Source organism: Phallusia mammillata, chromosome 5, assembly GCF_965637545.1.
Source record: "Phallusia mammillata chromosome 5, kaPhaMamm4.hap1.1, whole genome shotgun sequence".
NCBI lineage: Eukaryota > Metazoa > Chordata > Ascidiacea > Phlebobranchia > Ascidiidae > Phallusia > Phallusia mammillata.
In genome coordinates this window covers 24812492-24827525 of record NC_137256.1, presented here as the reverse complement: position 1 = coordinate 24827525, position 15034 = coordinate 24812492, and the positions used below count along the sequence as shown (strand labels likewise).

The 15034-nt window shown below is 36.7% G+C and overlaps 1 protein-coding gene and 1 long non-coding RNA gene across 3 annotated transcripts; one reads left to right on the top strand and one right to left on the bottom strand.

Moving 5' to 3' along the window:
- Positions 1 to 1054: 1054 nt before the first annotated feature.
- On the bottom strand, positions 1055 to 6370 carry LOC145228529 (uncharacterized). 2 transcript variants are annotated; one of them, XR_013860093.1, is made up of 4 exons: positions 6260 to 6370; positions 4543 to 4668; positions 4258 to 4360; positions 1055 to 1862 (listed from the first exon to the last, which is right to left on the bottom strand). It is a non-coding gene; the product is annotated as an uncharacterized LOC145228529 (long non-coding RNA). The 2 variants fall into 2 exon arrangements; XR_013860092.1 differs by having other exon boundaries at positions 4263 to 4360.
- A 2321-nt stretch (positions 6371 to 8691) lies between these two features.
- Positions 8692 to 14937, top strand: LOC145228527 (betaine--homocysteine S-methyltransferase 1-like). Its single transcript, XM_080093601.1, has 7 exons — positions 8692 to 8999; positions 10899 to 11090; positions 11285 to 11447; positions 11895 to 12068; positions 12535 to 12665; positions 12802 to 12899; positions 13761 to 14937. Exons 1-7 carry the CDS (start codon positions 8742 to 8744, stop codon positions 13861 to 13863), a joined length of 1119 nt encoding a protein of 372 aa, XP_079949727.1. The 5' UTR covers positions 8692 to 8741; the 3' UTR covers positions 13864 to 14937.
- The last annotated feature ends 97 nt before the right edge of the window (positions 14938 to 15034 follow it).

Here is a 15034-nt window from a genome sequence, read left to right as displayed (position 1 = left end):
ACGGTTTTTCCCCTGTTTTGAGACAGAATTAAATAGGAGTCCAATTTCGTCATAATTCTGCGTTTCATATAAATAAACAGGAATATTCTTGGTTGATAAATTTTAACATCCTAAGATGAGAATTCTTTTGTTTGTTATAACTTGAAACTACAAACAAGTAACTATAATACGAAAATAATTCTCTATTTTGTTGTGTTTCAAATATTCCTACGTATTTATTTCTTATCAAGTTGGATTTGTATTTGTGAATCCGTGAACTGCGAGATTATGTAAAAAATATCTGAAAGATATCCTGCACTTTGCTACAAGCACAAACACTTGCCGATACACATTTAAAGAAGAATCAACAGCACTGTAATTATTAATTGAATTATGATGCAACATAGATAAACTGTTACCTGCAATTTGACGTCACAATACAGTCACATTTATGTGACGTTAAATTGAAAAACGAAAAAAAAACGTCATAGTGCATAATGCATCACTGAACCCTTTCAACCATAAAGCGAACTTTTAGGTATTTTGTATCTTAACTTGGCATTAACAATTCTGCTAACATATAGTTTTGGGTTGGGTTATTTTAACTTTATACTGACCTCGGCCGTTTTCTGCCTCTTACCGAACCTCAAAACCATATTTTAACAAAATCGGAATCATGAAATTTAATTTTTGATAAAACCTGTTAGGGCTGTCATATCCTTTTAAAGTAACACAAACACTGTTACTTTTTCAACTAACTAATCCGACTCAAATTGTGTGGTTTGATTTGCAATTTGTACAGCAAAATGAACCAAAATATTTCGATATATATGACTCAATCTGCTTTGAACTTGTTTTCTTGTAAGACAAAAAACACAGACTGATTTCAGTGTGCTGAAAGCTTCAGTTTACTATGATTATCCGTAACTTGCATCATCTGTTTTGAGTACACGTTGGTTCAGGACTATTTGTTTAAAAGTACAGTTTTATGACTTGCTTAATCACAAATTCTGCAGCTGTATCTAAAAAGTTTTCTTAGACTAAAACCATAAAATGATGTAAGTTTTGAAACATGTTTTTAAAAAATCAATGTTTATTACATTAACAAGACAATATAATAAACAGGGCAAAGTAAATTCATAAAAACTTATGAAATACAAAAACTAGTATCCAACCTCGGTTAAACCGGATTTGGTTAATCGGGAACAAAAGAACAACAAATACAATAGATAGACTATAAGCATGGCAGAATGTATAACACACAATTTTTATGATTTTTTTCACACAAATGAACCTAATTGTAAACATAAGATGGTAAAGAATGAAAAAAAGTTAAATATAAGAGTGGAAAAAAAAGCAAAGGCATAAACTAGATACACACAAATTTTGTTATTGCATTTCCAATTTGTGAAGCCCATGCAATTCAAACTATGCTATTAAGTGGACAATTTTCTAAACAAGTTTCAGGATACATTCACATGCATTTAAATATATTATGTAATTAACCAAATTCGCAGGTGCAAAATTGCCTGTAAAATAAAAGGCTACGATGAAGTACAATAAAATACTTTGTACGTCGAGATTTTGTAAAACTATTTGCAAAATAATTTACAATGCCTACAATTTTTAGCGCTGTTTGCTTTAAGATACTGAAGATGCCTATTACTTAGGTGAAATATATATGTCTAAATAAAACAGTGGCTGACTTTAGACTGGTCAAAGTCTTCAGTCTGATAATTAACAATGCTGCCAACATTCAGATGGAAAGCATTTAAACCAACAACAAACAAACAATGTCCATTGGATAACTTTGACCCATATATCTTTCCATACATTTGCTGCAGCCGATTTGATATCTCTGATGGTTGTGTCTATTTTTGTGTCTGAATAAAACATATTTATTGCATTTCGTTCTTTGGCCATCACTAAAGTATAAACTTAAAGTAACAAATCACGAAACATCTTTGAATCATTTCATTATTTCATTTTTATGTTATTTCAAAAAAAACAAAAAACAAATTGCAATAGAAGTAATATTGCTGACCATTAGATGGAAAGCATTTAAACCAGGGGTGAGCAAACGGGAGCCCATGGGCCACAATCCGGCCCGCCAAGCTATTTAGTGTAGGCCTCGCCAACACACTGATTTAGAGAAAAATGTAATTCTTCTGGAAATTCTGCAAATTTTTCCGATAGTTTTTGGTAAATCTCCTAAGTTGCTATACTATACGTAACAAGTATAAGCTAAACCACCATTTTCCAACCACTGGGCCATACAACAGTTTGCAAGTACTTCACCGAAAGTGACGTAATAATTCCCTTTGTTTAGTAAACAATTATTTTGTTGTGAAAGCCATTGTTGCATCGAAACTCAATATGTTTTAGAAAATAAATGTATTTATGCTTGAATTATTTTAAGAAGAATTTTAAATTTATTGTGTACATGAAAAAAATCTATGGCCCTCGCTTGATGTCCGAAATTGGTTATATGGCCCACCGACAAAAAAGGGTTGCAAACTATGTCCATATACTATGTAAATTATAATTGGCGGAAAGTATCAAATAACTAAATGATTAGAAAATATTAAAAAAATAAAAACATTTTAGTGCTTTGCACAAAACCAAATTGCTGATGAGGAGAACTAACAAAGCAATAATGCAATATTTCCAAAAAAAATAAAACACAAATTTAAAAGTGATATGATATGGTTGGTGACAGAACAAGTACAGTGATTTGTTAGTGTAAGTACTTACAATTCCGGCATTTACTGTCTTGTGAATAGTTTTATGAGGTGCATATGGGGAAAAAGCCTCTTTCTCTATGCTACAAATTTTAATATTATATCTTACAAGTGAGGGACAGCTTTGAAAGGCAATGTTAAACTAATACAAATTGTTCTGTTTGAGGTATGCTGAAGGTGACAACAGTGATTGTTGAAATGTCTGCATGGTGTATTCTACCTACCTGGCAGTTATGTTTTTGATTGAGTATGGTAAAGGTGTTAAGTTACTTAACGTACATATTCAATTACTCATTGTTTTGTTTATACAGTCTTAATCCTGTTTACTACAACCGTTAAAAAGACACTTTTCAAATATTCAAATTGTTTTATCTGTTGAGGGCAGTAGTTCTCAACGGGGACGCCATTGCCCCCCTGGTAGCGGTTGCTATCATTGAGGGGGCGCTGGAGAACAATTGCGCAATTGAGGGACGCTGGGAGAAGATAGAGCAGGTAAAACAAAACAACCAAGTTTTTTTGTCATATCTCTTCCAGTCACATCTCTTATCTCTTCCAGCAACAAGTAAAAGTAAAATTGACTCTCACTGTGTTGGGTACTTATGTGTTTTTGATGCTGATGTCACAATGCATTTTGTGCCAATCACAATGCGTCATTTGTCGGGGCTTGTATGCGCTTTAAGAGCAAAATTTGCAGGTAGTAATTGACTTGTGCTTGGCCGAACCGAGCCAGAACCCGAGTACTTGGTACCGAGCATCGCAATTTTGAAAAAACTGTGCTCAGGCGCAGAGTTGCATTAATTAAGCCCAGCGTTATACACTGCGAAACTGTACTACGAATTGATTACTTGTTTATTACACAATAATGTATTGAGCAAGTCACAGACGGGTTTGTTGATATCACTATAGAACAGTGATTTGTTCACTGCTGACATACAGAAGAATAAAATTGACTGTTTTTCAAAATGTCAATTAGTGGGAACATGCGCACTGTTTTTAATTCGTTACTGTTGCTGCTAAAAAAAACCTTCATGTTTCACCTAGCGTTGGCTTGCCTTACATGTTATGCAGAAGCGACCTTTACAGATTAAACACAACCCTGGGGGCTAAAAAAGAGGACATTTAAGTAAAAAAACAGGTAAATGGGAATGGTGCGTGACCGTCACAATACACCAAGTGTTAAGGTGGGATGGTCGGTGCTCGACTAAACATAACAATTGCAGTTTTGGCTAATCCTAAGTACCAAGTTAAAATCAAAAAGCATTGTATGTAGTTAGTGGTATGGTATCATGTTGATTTAACTATTAGCATATATTTATCTAAAATTTAGCTTGTTAAAGATTAGATTTTCAATTATCGCATTGATACTGTATAAAATATTGAATTGAATTAAAATCGTTTTGATTTTTGTCAGTTATAAGGGGGACGTTTATAAATTATCTAGACCTAAAAGGGACAGTACAGAAAAGAAGGTTGAGAAAAAGTTGCAGGTAAGTCAAGTCAGACAAAAAAATGTTTTCATTCACCAAGCGAAACATACTCAACTCAGCAGTCCATGCTGGGCTGGATTCTGAAGAAAGCACTGTTGTGTTGAGTGTTGTATCATCCTGTCTCACACGTTGGTTGCGTTCTTGTAAAACTCACTGTAAATAAACAAATTGTGGTCAGTTTTCACAACATGCTGAGTTTGGAACACTATATACGGATCTGTTCATACGTTTAATGAGAAAATAATGACCCAAACAGACATGAAAAACGACATACTTTTTTAATCACTTTTTACGTCTATTTGGGCCGTTTTTTTCACCACCACGCTGAGACTTACTTCAAGTAAATTTAGAGGTTTAACAGATCAAAGAAAAGTTGAAAGTCAGTTTTCATGTTGAGTTACAGGTCTAACAACCCTTGAAGCATCACCTCAGCACGGATTCTTTTGTTTTTGCCCAGAAACCTGAACAGAACAAATTATATAACAACTTTTCAAGTTTAAACTGAGTTTAGTATTTTATATAACTACAAGTCAACAGAGACTCAGTTCGAGAGATAGAGACAACAATCATGTACAATAACAGACTGACAAAATGAATTAGGGTCATAATTTTCGATTTTGTGTGCCAGTTAATTTTTGCAGTTTGTTTGAAAAACTAAAGACAGTGGTGTGGGGATGATGTCTAATTGTGACAAAGGCCTGGGCACACAGGAGTACCCAGAAGTTTTGAGTTGAATGGCATTCAATATAATTCAAAACTATAAAACAAATTTAACCAAAATGCAAATGAGAGTGACCGATTCACTATTCGATATGTTATCGATATGTAACTTCTATTTTATTGTATCACTAATCATGGCATAATGTATAGTTCAAAATATTGATAAACATAGCATGTAGCTAGTACAAACCACATAAACCTAGATTACTACTATGCACGGGATAGAGATAAAAACATTTACAAGTTTGCAATGCCTAATATATGTTAGAGATGCTGCAACCATTTTGAACTAACTATACCAGTGGTTCTCAACCTGTTGTATGTGTACCACTAGTGGCACGCTGGAGCTTGTCAAGTGGTACACAAGTAACTTTCTGCATACAATTTAAGTTGGGCCAAGAATTGCCACTCACCTGACCCCTGGTTTGAACTGTAATTACCCTTGCTGGTTTCATACATCGCTAGTGTAGTCAGAAAGAACTCTTGGTCTGCCCATTTAAACATGGTATGCAGTGATAGAAAAAGTTGTCAGATGGTATGCCAGTACTTTTCTGCTATACCTAATTTAAGTTAGACCCAGAACTGCAACTCAACTGACCCAATTAATTAGTACTGGTTCGGGGCAAAACTCTCGCTAACCTTGTTGGTTCATAATTTGCCAGTCTAGTCAAGAAGAACTCTTGGTCTACCCATTTAAACAGTGTATACGTCTGGGCCAAGGAATAGACTTTAAACACCAACAAAGTTAACTAAACAAACATATTTTAATACACACCAAGCAAGTATTCCAGGCACAAAGTGTGTGACGATACACGATATTAGCACCCAGCTTTACTGATCATTATTACTGGACCATGTAAAGCAGTGTGTTGGGGTAATAGTTGCAAAACTGTAGTTAGCTACAAATATGTAAGATGCAAAAAGACAGAATTTAAACCGGTGCGATCGTAATACTCTTACATTAAATGTCACATAAACACAAAAAACCTTTCTAGCCTGTGTCTTTTTACACTTTAAAATTTGATTTGGTTTAACGCATTCAATAGGCCTTGTGTGCCATGATTTATAAATAAGTATGCCATGACTTCTGGTTCATTTAAACGCATTAGGGCTTAACCAAGTTATGAATGTCTGTATCTTAACCAGCTAACAAAAAGATTTTCTGGGTTGCAGCCCTAACACATACCGACTTTAAAATCCATAATATATTGAGTTAATGATGTACCAGCAAATATATCAACATTACAACAATGCAAATACCATTACGTGCAGCTCATTCCAGTACATTTACACATAGTTTTGAAAATGTTGCATAAAAATAACCTTACTTACTTTGTGTTGTGATTGCTCCACAGCAAAAGAAGTTTTTCTCCAGAATGTGGCTAAGGAGAAGAGGGCTAAATGTATTAAAAAAACATTGATGTTGCAGAACATCAAGAAACATAAGCTGAAAAAAGAGAGTAATGAAATGTATAGCATGTTTTAACATCAATTTCTAACACATACAAATTTCCCGGGAAAAACAAAAAATCCCCGTCAGTTTTCGGTAAATACCCTAATTGCGTACCTTAATACAAATAAAAAAATAGGAGGGCACAAATTGAGTACTACTAAAACTGCCTTGCAATCTAAAACTGTTCTAAAGGATTTGAAAAGGTTTAAAAAATGGGTTTTACGTGGTTATACCATATTACTATTCGGTCAAACCAAATAATTTGTTCAACAACGTTTTAAAGACCTATAGTTATTTTCTTTTTTTCCTGCAAAACGCTGTGTTTTGCGCGTCTGGGCAACGATGGTTGAAAAAGTAGTTAATGTTCAACGTTGAAATTTCCGTGAGATTTCCGACATATGTCTATCGGGCCGGTAAAATCCAGTTTAAACCGGATTTTATTGGAAGAAATTTGCTGTAGCGAAATAATACTGTTTCGTTTCTGAGGCTGAAGTAAGGCATAATTCCACGTAAAGCAACTATGCATCTTTTTACAACACAACTTTTCGCAGCACCTCTTTTAAGCTGCCGAGTTTAGCTCAAAAATAGAAATAGTATAGTACAAATGTTCGTTAATATAAAAACAATTTGCATTATGACATCATAGTCGTATTAAACAAGTTACCGCTAGTTGAGGCCAAGTTGGGCGTGAAAATTGCTTGCAAGAACAAATCAAATTTAGAGATTAGGAAAAAATGACTTTAAAAGTTTACAAGAAAGGCAGAATAGCTTTGACTTTTAGTTAGCTGCTTTTACTGTTTTGCGCGCCAGGGTGTTTGGATGTCGTACAGGTTGCATGTATCGGGGTAAACAGACCTTAATTGATTGGTTTCAGTATTTAGTAGTTTGTAGAGTTTAGTATTAAGTAAAACATAAATGTCAAGACTTTAAAACAGAGATTTAAAACGACTAGTTACATAACATATGCAATATTGACACAACAAAAGCAAAATGTAAATTGCTGTATTCTGCAAAAGTAAACAAGCGTATAAAACACATTAAACAGTGCAAACTACCAACAGTGTGAGTTATCGCTGTAGGCATGGTAAGAAAAGGGTAAACGCAGTGAGAGAGGCCGTTTGAAAACATTGACAACCTACCTAGATACGACTACAGTTTGAAAGTGGGGTACAAAATACATCAGCCCTGTTTTGTCTTAAATAACCCGTGTTTGCTAAAGTTTTTAGCCAATAGCTACTTGTCGAAGACTGGCGCCATTTGGCAAAGTTTAGGCGCCTGTTTTCACTTCTTGTTGTTGGGAAATGGCGCGCTAAGTGCTTTAGATTTTAATACAAAATAGGTACAACAATTTAATCGATTTTTTTCCCAGTTTAGCATGTACTGAGTGATCAGACCGAAAGTAAAATGTACAAATTATTGCACAGTTGTGGCAAAATGTTGAGCCCCCCAGGCAAAGTAAACTTAACTTTGAGGCAGTTATTTCGGTCTCTGCAATTGTGAAGGACCTATTGTGTCGCTTCAGTTTTACCACCGAACAAATACCGTATGTTTAACGCGTCTGCACCGCTCACAGCGAAACACCCCAGTCTGGAGCGACGTTAAAAGCAAACAGAAAACTTGTTTTTCACGAGCTCTATGTAGGCAATGGTTCAACGTACCAAACACCTTACACATTTACAATATAACATAACCAGTATAAACCGGATTAAACCGGTTAAAATGTGGCCACGGAGTACAAAACAAAAACTTTTGCTGACGATGGCGATTTCTGGCAAATTGCCTTTTTCGCTTAATCACTGGCCGATATGGTAGAGTAGTTCGATAAACGTTCCTGCGGTCAGAATGAGGTAATGCTGTTTTCATAATTGTCAAGTGCTGCAGAGTAGACTTGGACAGGCAAGTGTTCCACAGTCTGCAATGCTACAGCATGAGTTGTTATCGCAATTCGTTTATGACAAACGTTAAGGCCTTAATTAACCACAAAAATGCCAGAGAGAGTGTTTATGTGTTAAATAGTAAATTAATGCAATTGCACAAGTTTTATAAGTAGCTGTTGCTGCCATAAGTGCAACGTGTTTATATTTGTTGGCTGCATAGAACCTCTCTTTGGCTGTTTTGTTTTTAATCATGACATTTTGTATTTAAAAACAACTTTAATGCTATTGGGAACTGATAGAAACCATTTGGTTTGGTTTACACAAGCACTTTTTTAGCGAAATCGATTTCGTATTACATGTCGTTGTGGATATTACAAGATATATATTGCAGTTCATTATAAAGCGTGAATTTGAGTTTGAAACTTATGTTTAGGCACTTTTTAGAGATTTTAAGTTGCCAGAACCTAAAAAAAAATTGTAAGACATGACCAGTGAAAAAAGAAAAGGCTTGCTGGAGCGATTGGCCGAGGGGCCTGTCATTGGAGATGGAAGCATGTGTATGACCCTGGAGAAAAGAGGTTACTGCACCGCCGGCCCGTGGACACCAGAAGCTACTGTTCTGTACCCCGACGCTGTACGCCAACTGCTGCGGGAATATCTTAGAGCGGGTGCCGATGTACTACAGACTCCATGTTTCTATTCCAGTGACGGAAAGCTCGAATACTCAGATGTAAAATTTACGGTGAGATTCAGACAACGGGTTGCCTAACGAGCTCCACGCAGTCAACCAAAGCGCTTGCCACTTTCACAAATGTGAACGTTTAAAGCGGGTTTCGAAACTAGCTTCGTGCAGTCGACAAAAGTGCTTTTCATGTTAACCACTTTGCACACCCAAATCTTATTTCTATCCACATAAACGGCTTTGTACGATTTAAATAGGTTTAGTAACGAGCTTAGTGCAGTCAACTGTGGTGCTTTTACGACTTAACATGCCTAACGTGGATTTCCTGGCGAGCTTAGTGCAGTTAACCATAGCGTTTATTACTTGCATTTTTTTCAGAGCATACACTTTAATAAGTCAAAACTACAACCCGACAAAATGATTATCGCAAACCATTGCATGCATGTTAACTTTTAATTTTAGGTTGTACAAGGTTTTGAAGCTAGTAATATATAAGAAAACCCATTTTGCCTGATCATAACAGACGTTCCAGCAAAGGGGAAACATATTTCGGCAATATTCGCATTAGAGTTTCCTGTAGAGCGCAAAAACTGTTCAGCTCAAATTTCCGAACTGCGTACAAGGGTCATTGGTAACCATGGCAACAGCTAGTGATAGATATACTTAAAGTTAATAGAATGAGTCTCTTATTAAGTAAAATAACGTCAAAATTGGCGCCACGCCTACTCGCAAACAACTGCTGAGTCACCGCACGCTTACTCAGCATATTTCTAAGCAAATATTACGGCACGCAGCAATTTTCGAATGCCCGAAGAGTCAATAAGCGATGGATTAAATATTTCTGTGCAAACAGCGATAAACGCATGCTGGCAAGGGGTCCTAAGCGCATGGCGTGTATGTGTTGTCGAGCTACTATTGAGGGACTGAAACGTTTCAAAACGTGAAATAATAATAATGTAGTCCAGTAATTCTCAAACTGTGCTCCGTAAGAGATTTCCAACTGCGCAAAGTGCAAACATTTTCTTTAAATACAGGCGTACATGACAACGTTTGCAAAGCTCACATGTTTGGTATTGGTCACAAAAGCAACCTTAGACATAAGAATAAAATTGCAAATTAACTTTCTTTTACCAACTTTTGTTATATTTCCTTCTTAGTGTGCCGCACTATGAAAACAAAGTATGGTAGGTAACCACATGCTTAAAGGTTGAGAACCAGAAATTGTTTAAGATTTACAAATGGAGGATTCAAGTGTCCTGTGATATAGGTAGTCGCCTGTTTATTAGTGGGTTAGGGCTATGTCTGCAATAGTGCATCTCTGATTAGGTTTAAAAGCCGTGTTTACTCTGGTGAAAATACTACACAAATGCCACTAATTAAAGTCGGTTTCATTCAAACATAAGCCCGAAACCGGCTTGACTGTTGCAAGCATTATGCAGCACGGGAAAAGATTAATTGGAATTTTGTGGTAGTGCTTATCGTTTTTCCCATAATTTAAGAGAGCAACTCCTGTTCATATTCTAACTGCTTGAAAGATAATTTTTAAAACACGTTCTATTTCACGTTCAATATGTTTATCACTTGCAATCCGAAACGTTTGAATAATATAGCATATCGCTTTTAAGTCAATCTTTTAAAGTATTTACAACGAATTAGAATGTACGTATTTAAACCTAAAAACAAGTAATGCATTTTAAACATAGCATTGGTCATTAACATGCATTAGTGATAGTTTGTTGTCACATTGTGGTTAATACGATTTATACCAGAGGGATTGCAACCTTTTTAACTCAGCGGGCGAATTAACACGGGCCCAAACATTTAAAACGTGAGATATGCGTTGCACGCCGCAAAAAAAACAATTTTCTGTCCAAAAAATATCTTTTAGAGCGCTTGAAATCCCTTGCCCAGATAAAAACCACAAAACGAATTCCTAAACAGTTTTTTTGCTTAATCCAGAGCGCTGAGATCAATGCCATGGCTTGCAAACTTGCTCGTGAAGTTGCAGACGAAGGGGACGCTATTGTATGTGGTGGGTTGTCGCCTGTAGTCTCCTATATACAGGGGAAGGGCGAAAAAGCTGTAAGAAAGGAATTCGAGGCCCAACTGCAAGTCTTCATCGACTATGACGTCGACTTCGTACTTGCTGAGGTAAGTTGACGTCATTCAAATTGTTGGGTGACCTGTTTATGACATCATAAGTACGTGTATTTTTTTGCATCTTTTAGTTTTTAGGTCAATGCAAACTATTGACTCCCTTGCAAACACATAATGTGACGTAACTTATTGCCACGTCATAATCGGAACATGACGTCACGAACAAGATTTAAAATATTTTCCTGCAGTTTTTCGGACACGTGGAGGAGATAGAGATATGCATTGACGTCATGAAGCGCGCCAAGAAGCCGATGGGCGCCACCATGCGGATCGGTCCTATCGGGGATATGAACGGAGTTTCGGTAGAGGAGTGCGCTGTGAGGATGGCAAAGGCCGGAGCTGATATGATTGGTGGGTTCAATGCCCGGTTTGCTGAGTTTTCTTGTTTAAATATCCTGTTAATATAGGTAATTTTACCGACCGACAGACTGTCTTCACTTATCAAATATATAAATAGTCTGCATAATGTATTCTTTATACCAGAGGGTGTCCAAACTTTTTTAATGGGGGGCAATTTTTATCTGGTAAAGACGCCCGCGGGCCAACGTTTTTTAGAATTAGAACACGAAATTTAGGGAAATTGTGGGATTTTGTTACATCAGCATCATGCACACTTCCTTTTTCACTGCTAAATAAACTTACAAGGAAAGCTTTTGTGTTAAATGGCAAGTCGCCAAAACCCAAAAACTTAATCCAAACTATGGCGAGTAATACGCAACACAATTTGAAAAAAATAGCCGCGGGCCACATGAAATGCGGTGAAAGTTCCCTATTCAAACAGACTGTCGATTGTCGCAGGCATCAACTGCTTATTTGACATCAACACGTGTTTGAAAGTCCTCCGGAGGATGAAGAAGGCTCTGGATGACGCTGATCTACATCCCTACCTTATGTGCCAACCTCTCGGGTGGCTGTGTCCTGAAGTGGAGGAGAATTTCTGTGGTTATCTGGCACTTCCCGAAACGCCACTAGGTGAGCTATAGAGCACACCGATGAGGTGTTTAAACCACCATTCGATTTTATTGATAAAGGATTTTAGACTAGTATGTTGCGGGTGTTGTACAGGTATATCCAAGCGTGTTGTTGTTAGCAGCCAGCAGAAGAAAGATAACCATAATGTCTAAATCAGTGGTTCTCACACTTTTAAGCATGCGGCGCATTAAAGAACTAAAATTTTCTTCCGCGGCATACTTGGCAGGGAAACGTAACACAAGTTGTTCAAATAATGTTAATTTTCAACTTTATTGTGGTGGGTAAGGATGCTTTTCATTACCATTACCAAAAATATGAGTTTTGAAACGTTGAAATACAAAATTGGTTTTCGCCATGAAGTCCTAAAAAATACCAGGAAATGTTTTCACTTTTAAAATAGGGAATATTTCATACAGTTTGAGAATCACTGCTTTAAATCGTTGATTACTACTTCATATGTTTCCAGGACTTGATCCAAGAACTATCACGCGCATGGACGCACACCGATTCGCGCGGGAAGCATACGAAATTGGTGTGAGATACATCGGTGGGTGTTGTGGAATCGAGTCACACCATATAAGGGCATTCTCACAGGAGGTAAGTTTTGAGTTTCTCGTACAGGGTCCATAACGACTGGATTAGCACTGAACTTTCATTTAATATTGGGTTGGACACTTTTAGGCACCCCTTATTATTTATCCACGTTTTTTGACATAAATTTTATTTTTTTCAGCTTTCCAAAGAACGCAACAAGCAGCCAGCAGTAAACGACCTTTGTCCGAAGCTGGGTGCTCAACTTTGTCAAAGCTTATTGCCGAATATTCGAGAAAAGTAAGAACCTCAAAAATGTCTAAAACAGTGGTTCTCAACCAGGGCCCAGGGCCCCCCAGGGGTGGCACTAGCTGTGTCTTGGGGGGCCACGAGTGTAAATTCACTAGAACACCCACTAAAAGCAATTTTCTTTTTAACATTATCCCCTAATTTAATCGAATATTTCACATACTATTTGTCTATATTGGGTTTTTTACGAGTACGGATTCTTGTTTATTCTATTCGACCTGTTTAAAGTCGAAATTAGTACAGAATACCAACACGAGATTGCCATTTACATTTTTAAGGGGACCACAGGTCCTACAGGGTTACTTGAAGACGGGCACGGGGCCCAAAAGTTACTTTTAGGGGGACCGAGTCCACGAAAGGTTGAGAACCGCTGGTGTAAGCTAACTACAGTAAATCTCGGTTAATCCGGATTTTCATCTAATTCAAACAAACCTCATGATACAGATGATTTGTAATGTGTAAGGCTTTAACTAATCGACATCGGTTAATCCGGATCTTCGCCTAATCCGAACATTTTTTTGGTCCAAACGGATCCGGATTAACCGAGGTTGAGCCTACTTTAACCAACAACAGCACACTTCATGTTACTGGCTTATTTCACAGTTTGTTTTTGCCCTAATTTGACAAACATATGTAGGAGTTTCCATGAATTAGTGGCAAGGGTTAGACAACGTGACAAAGGGCCCGTTTATTTGCGAAATAAAGGGGGACGTTTGGCCTTTTAATGTCGTTGTTTTAGGGGGACTTCAGCCCCTCCTGTACCCCTCAGTCTGAACCGGCCCTGTATGAAATCACCATAAAGTTTTTCTTTATAATCTGATGGTAGAAATGTAATTATTTCTTGTATTTTAGGGTGAAGGACAAATTTTGGATGGACCTGACCCCAGCTTCGGGTCGACCTTTCTCACCTGCGATATCAGCGCCTGAAAAGAGCGCCACGTTTATGACGAAATAATTACTTCCCGTTCCACCGCGATTTAAACTAAAAAAGGCTTGATAAAACGCAAGTTTAGTTTTTGTGCAGTCGCCTACAATTTTCGCTTGAATATTAGGAAGCCAGTTCTGGTTTATTAACTTAATTAATGGTTTGGTTTCGTTACTAGGGCTTTTTTGTAAACGGATCCAAACCCCAAAGTACAAGCCGTTCACGGTAAAAATACGATTTTTCAAGTCCTAAAGTTGATGAAATTACTACACAAATGAAACCAAGTGTAAGGTTAGAACCAAATCAAGCCCGTTTTACCGATTCCAGTCAGACATACAATTCTGCACTCGCCTTTAAAAAAATTTTGACAAGCTTTGCAAACTAAATTTAGTTAGTTAAGAGAAATCCACTTCTTTGAAGACAAAATATAACTTTTGCTCTATTGATTTTAAAGCTCCAAAAGTCCAGTGGTTCTCGACTCGTTTCAGGCCATGGACCACCAATTTAATTTAATTGTGGACAAGTCCATTTTAAGTATACGGATAAAGAAAGCATCCACAACAATCATATTGGCTTGAAATATATTGCTTCAATACAGAATTTCCAAGAGTAATATAAAATGATTTACAGCTAACAATGATTGGCCAATAACTTGGATAGGCCTCTATGTACTGAATATTCAATAAATTACTTTTCCAAATTATCACCAAATATATTTAACAACTTGTGGACCATAAAGTCACCATGGACCACCAGTTGAGAACCACTGCCATAGTGCCAAAATTAAATGCTTTATGTGATGAAAGATCAATTTTCAAATAGAGGTTCCATTTAAGCTTTAAATGTTGTAGATTATGCAACAATTCTAATTTGCTGCCAGGCATAGTATCAAGTTTATAGAGTTCTTCTGGCAAGTATGTTTATCATAATAAAAATAGAGCTCTATAAACTTGAAGTTTAATTTATATTTTAACGCATGCTTGCTAATCACAACCAACATGCTTTAGTTCATGCAATTTTCTGCTTCTCCGCTTAATTTTTGACGTATTTATAATTGGTGACAAACAGCAGATCAAATAAATATTCTGTGAACTGTTGTGAAAACCTTTTGCTAGTTTTTGTTGGGACAAAAAAAGAAAAGGTAGTTTGGTACAAGTTAAAAAAAGGTTTTTGAAACACTGCTCTGGTCTGCAGTTTTTTT

What these genes read in the sequence shown, in the direction of transcription:
- LOC145228527 (XM_080093601.1), top strand. Translation starts at nt 8,742, where the DNA reads ATGACCAGTGAAAAAAGAAAAGGCTTGCTGGAGCGATTGGCCGAGGGG. An exon ending in GGCCGGAGCTGATATGATTG is followed by an intron (nt 11,448 to 11,894) that starts GTGGGTTCAATG and finishes CGATTGTCGCAG; the next exon opens with GCATCAACTGCTTATTTGAC. An exon ending in TTGCCGAATATTCGAGAAAA is followed by an intron (nt 12,900 to 13,760) that starts GTAAGAACCTCA and finishes CTTGTATTTTAG; the next exon opens with GGTGAAGGACAAATTTTGGA.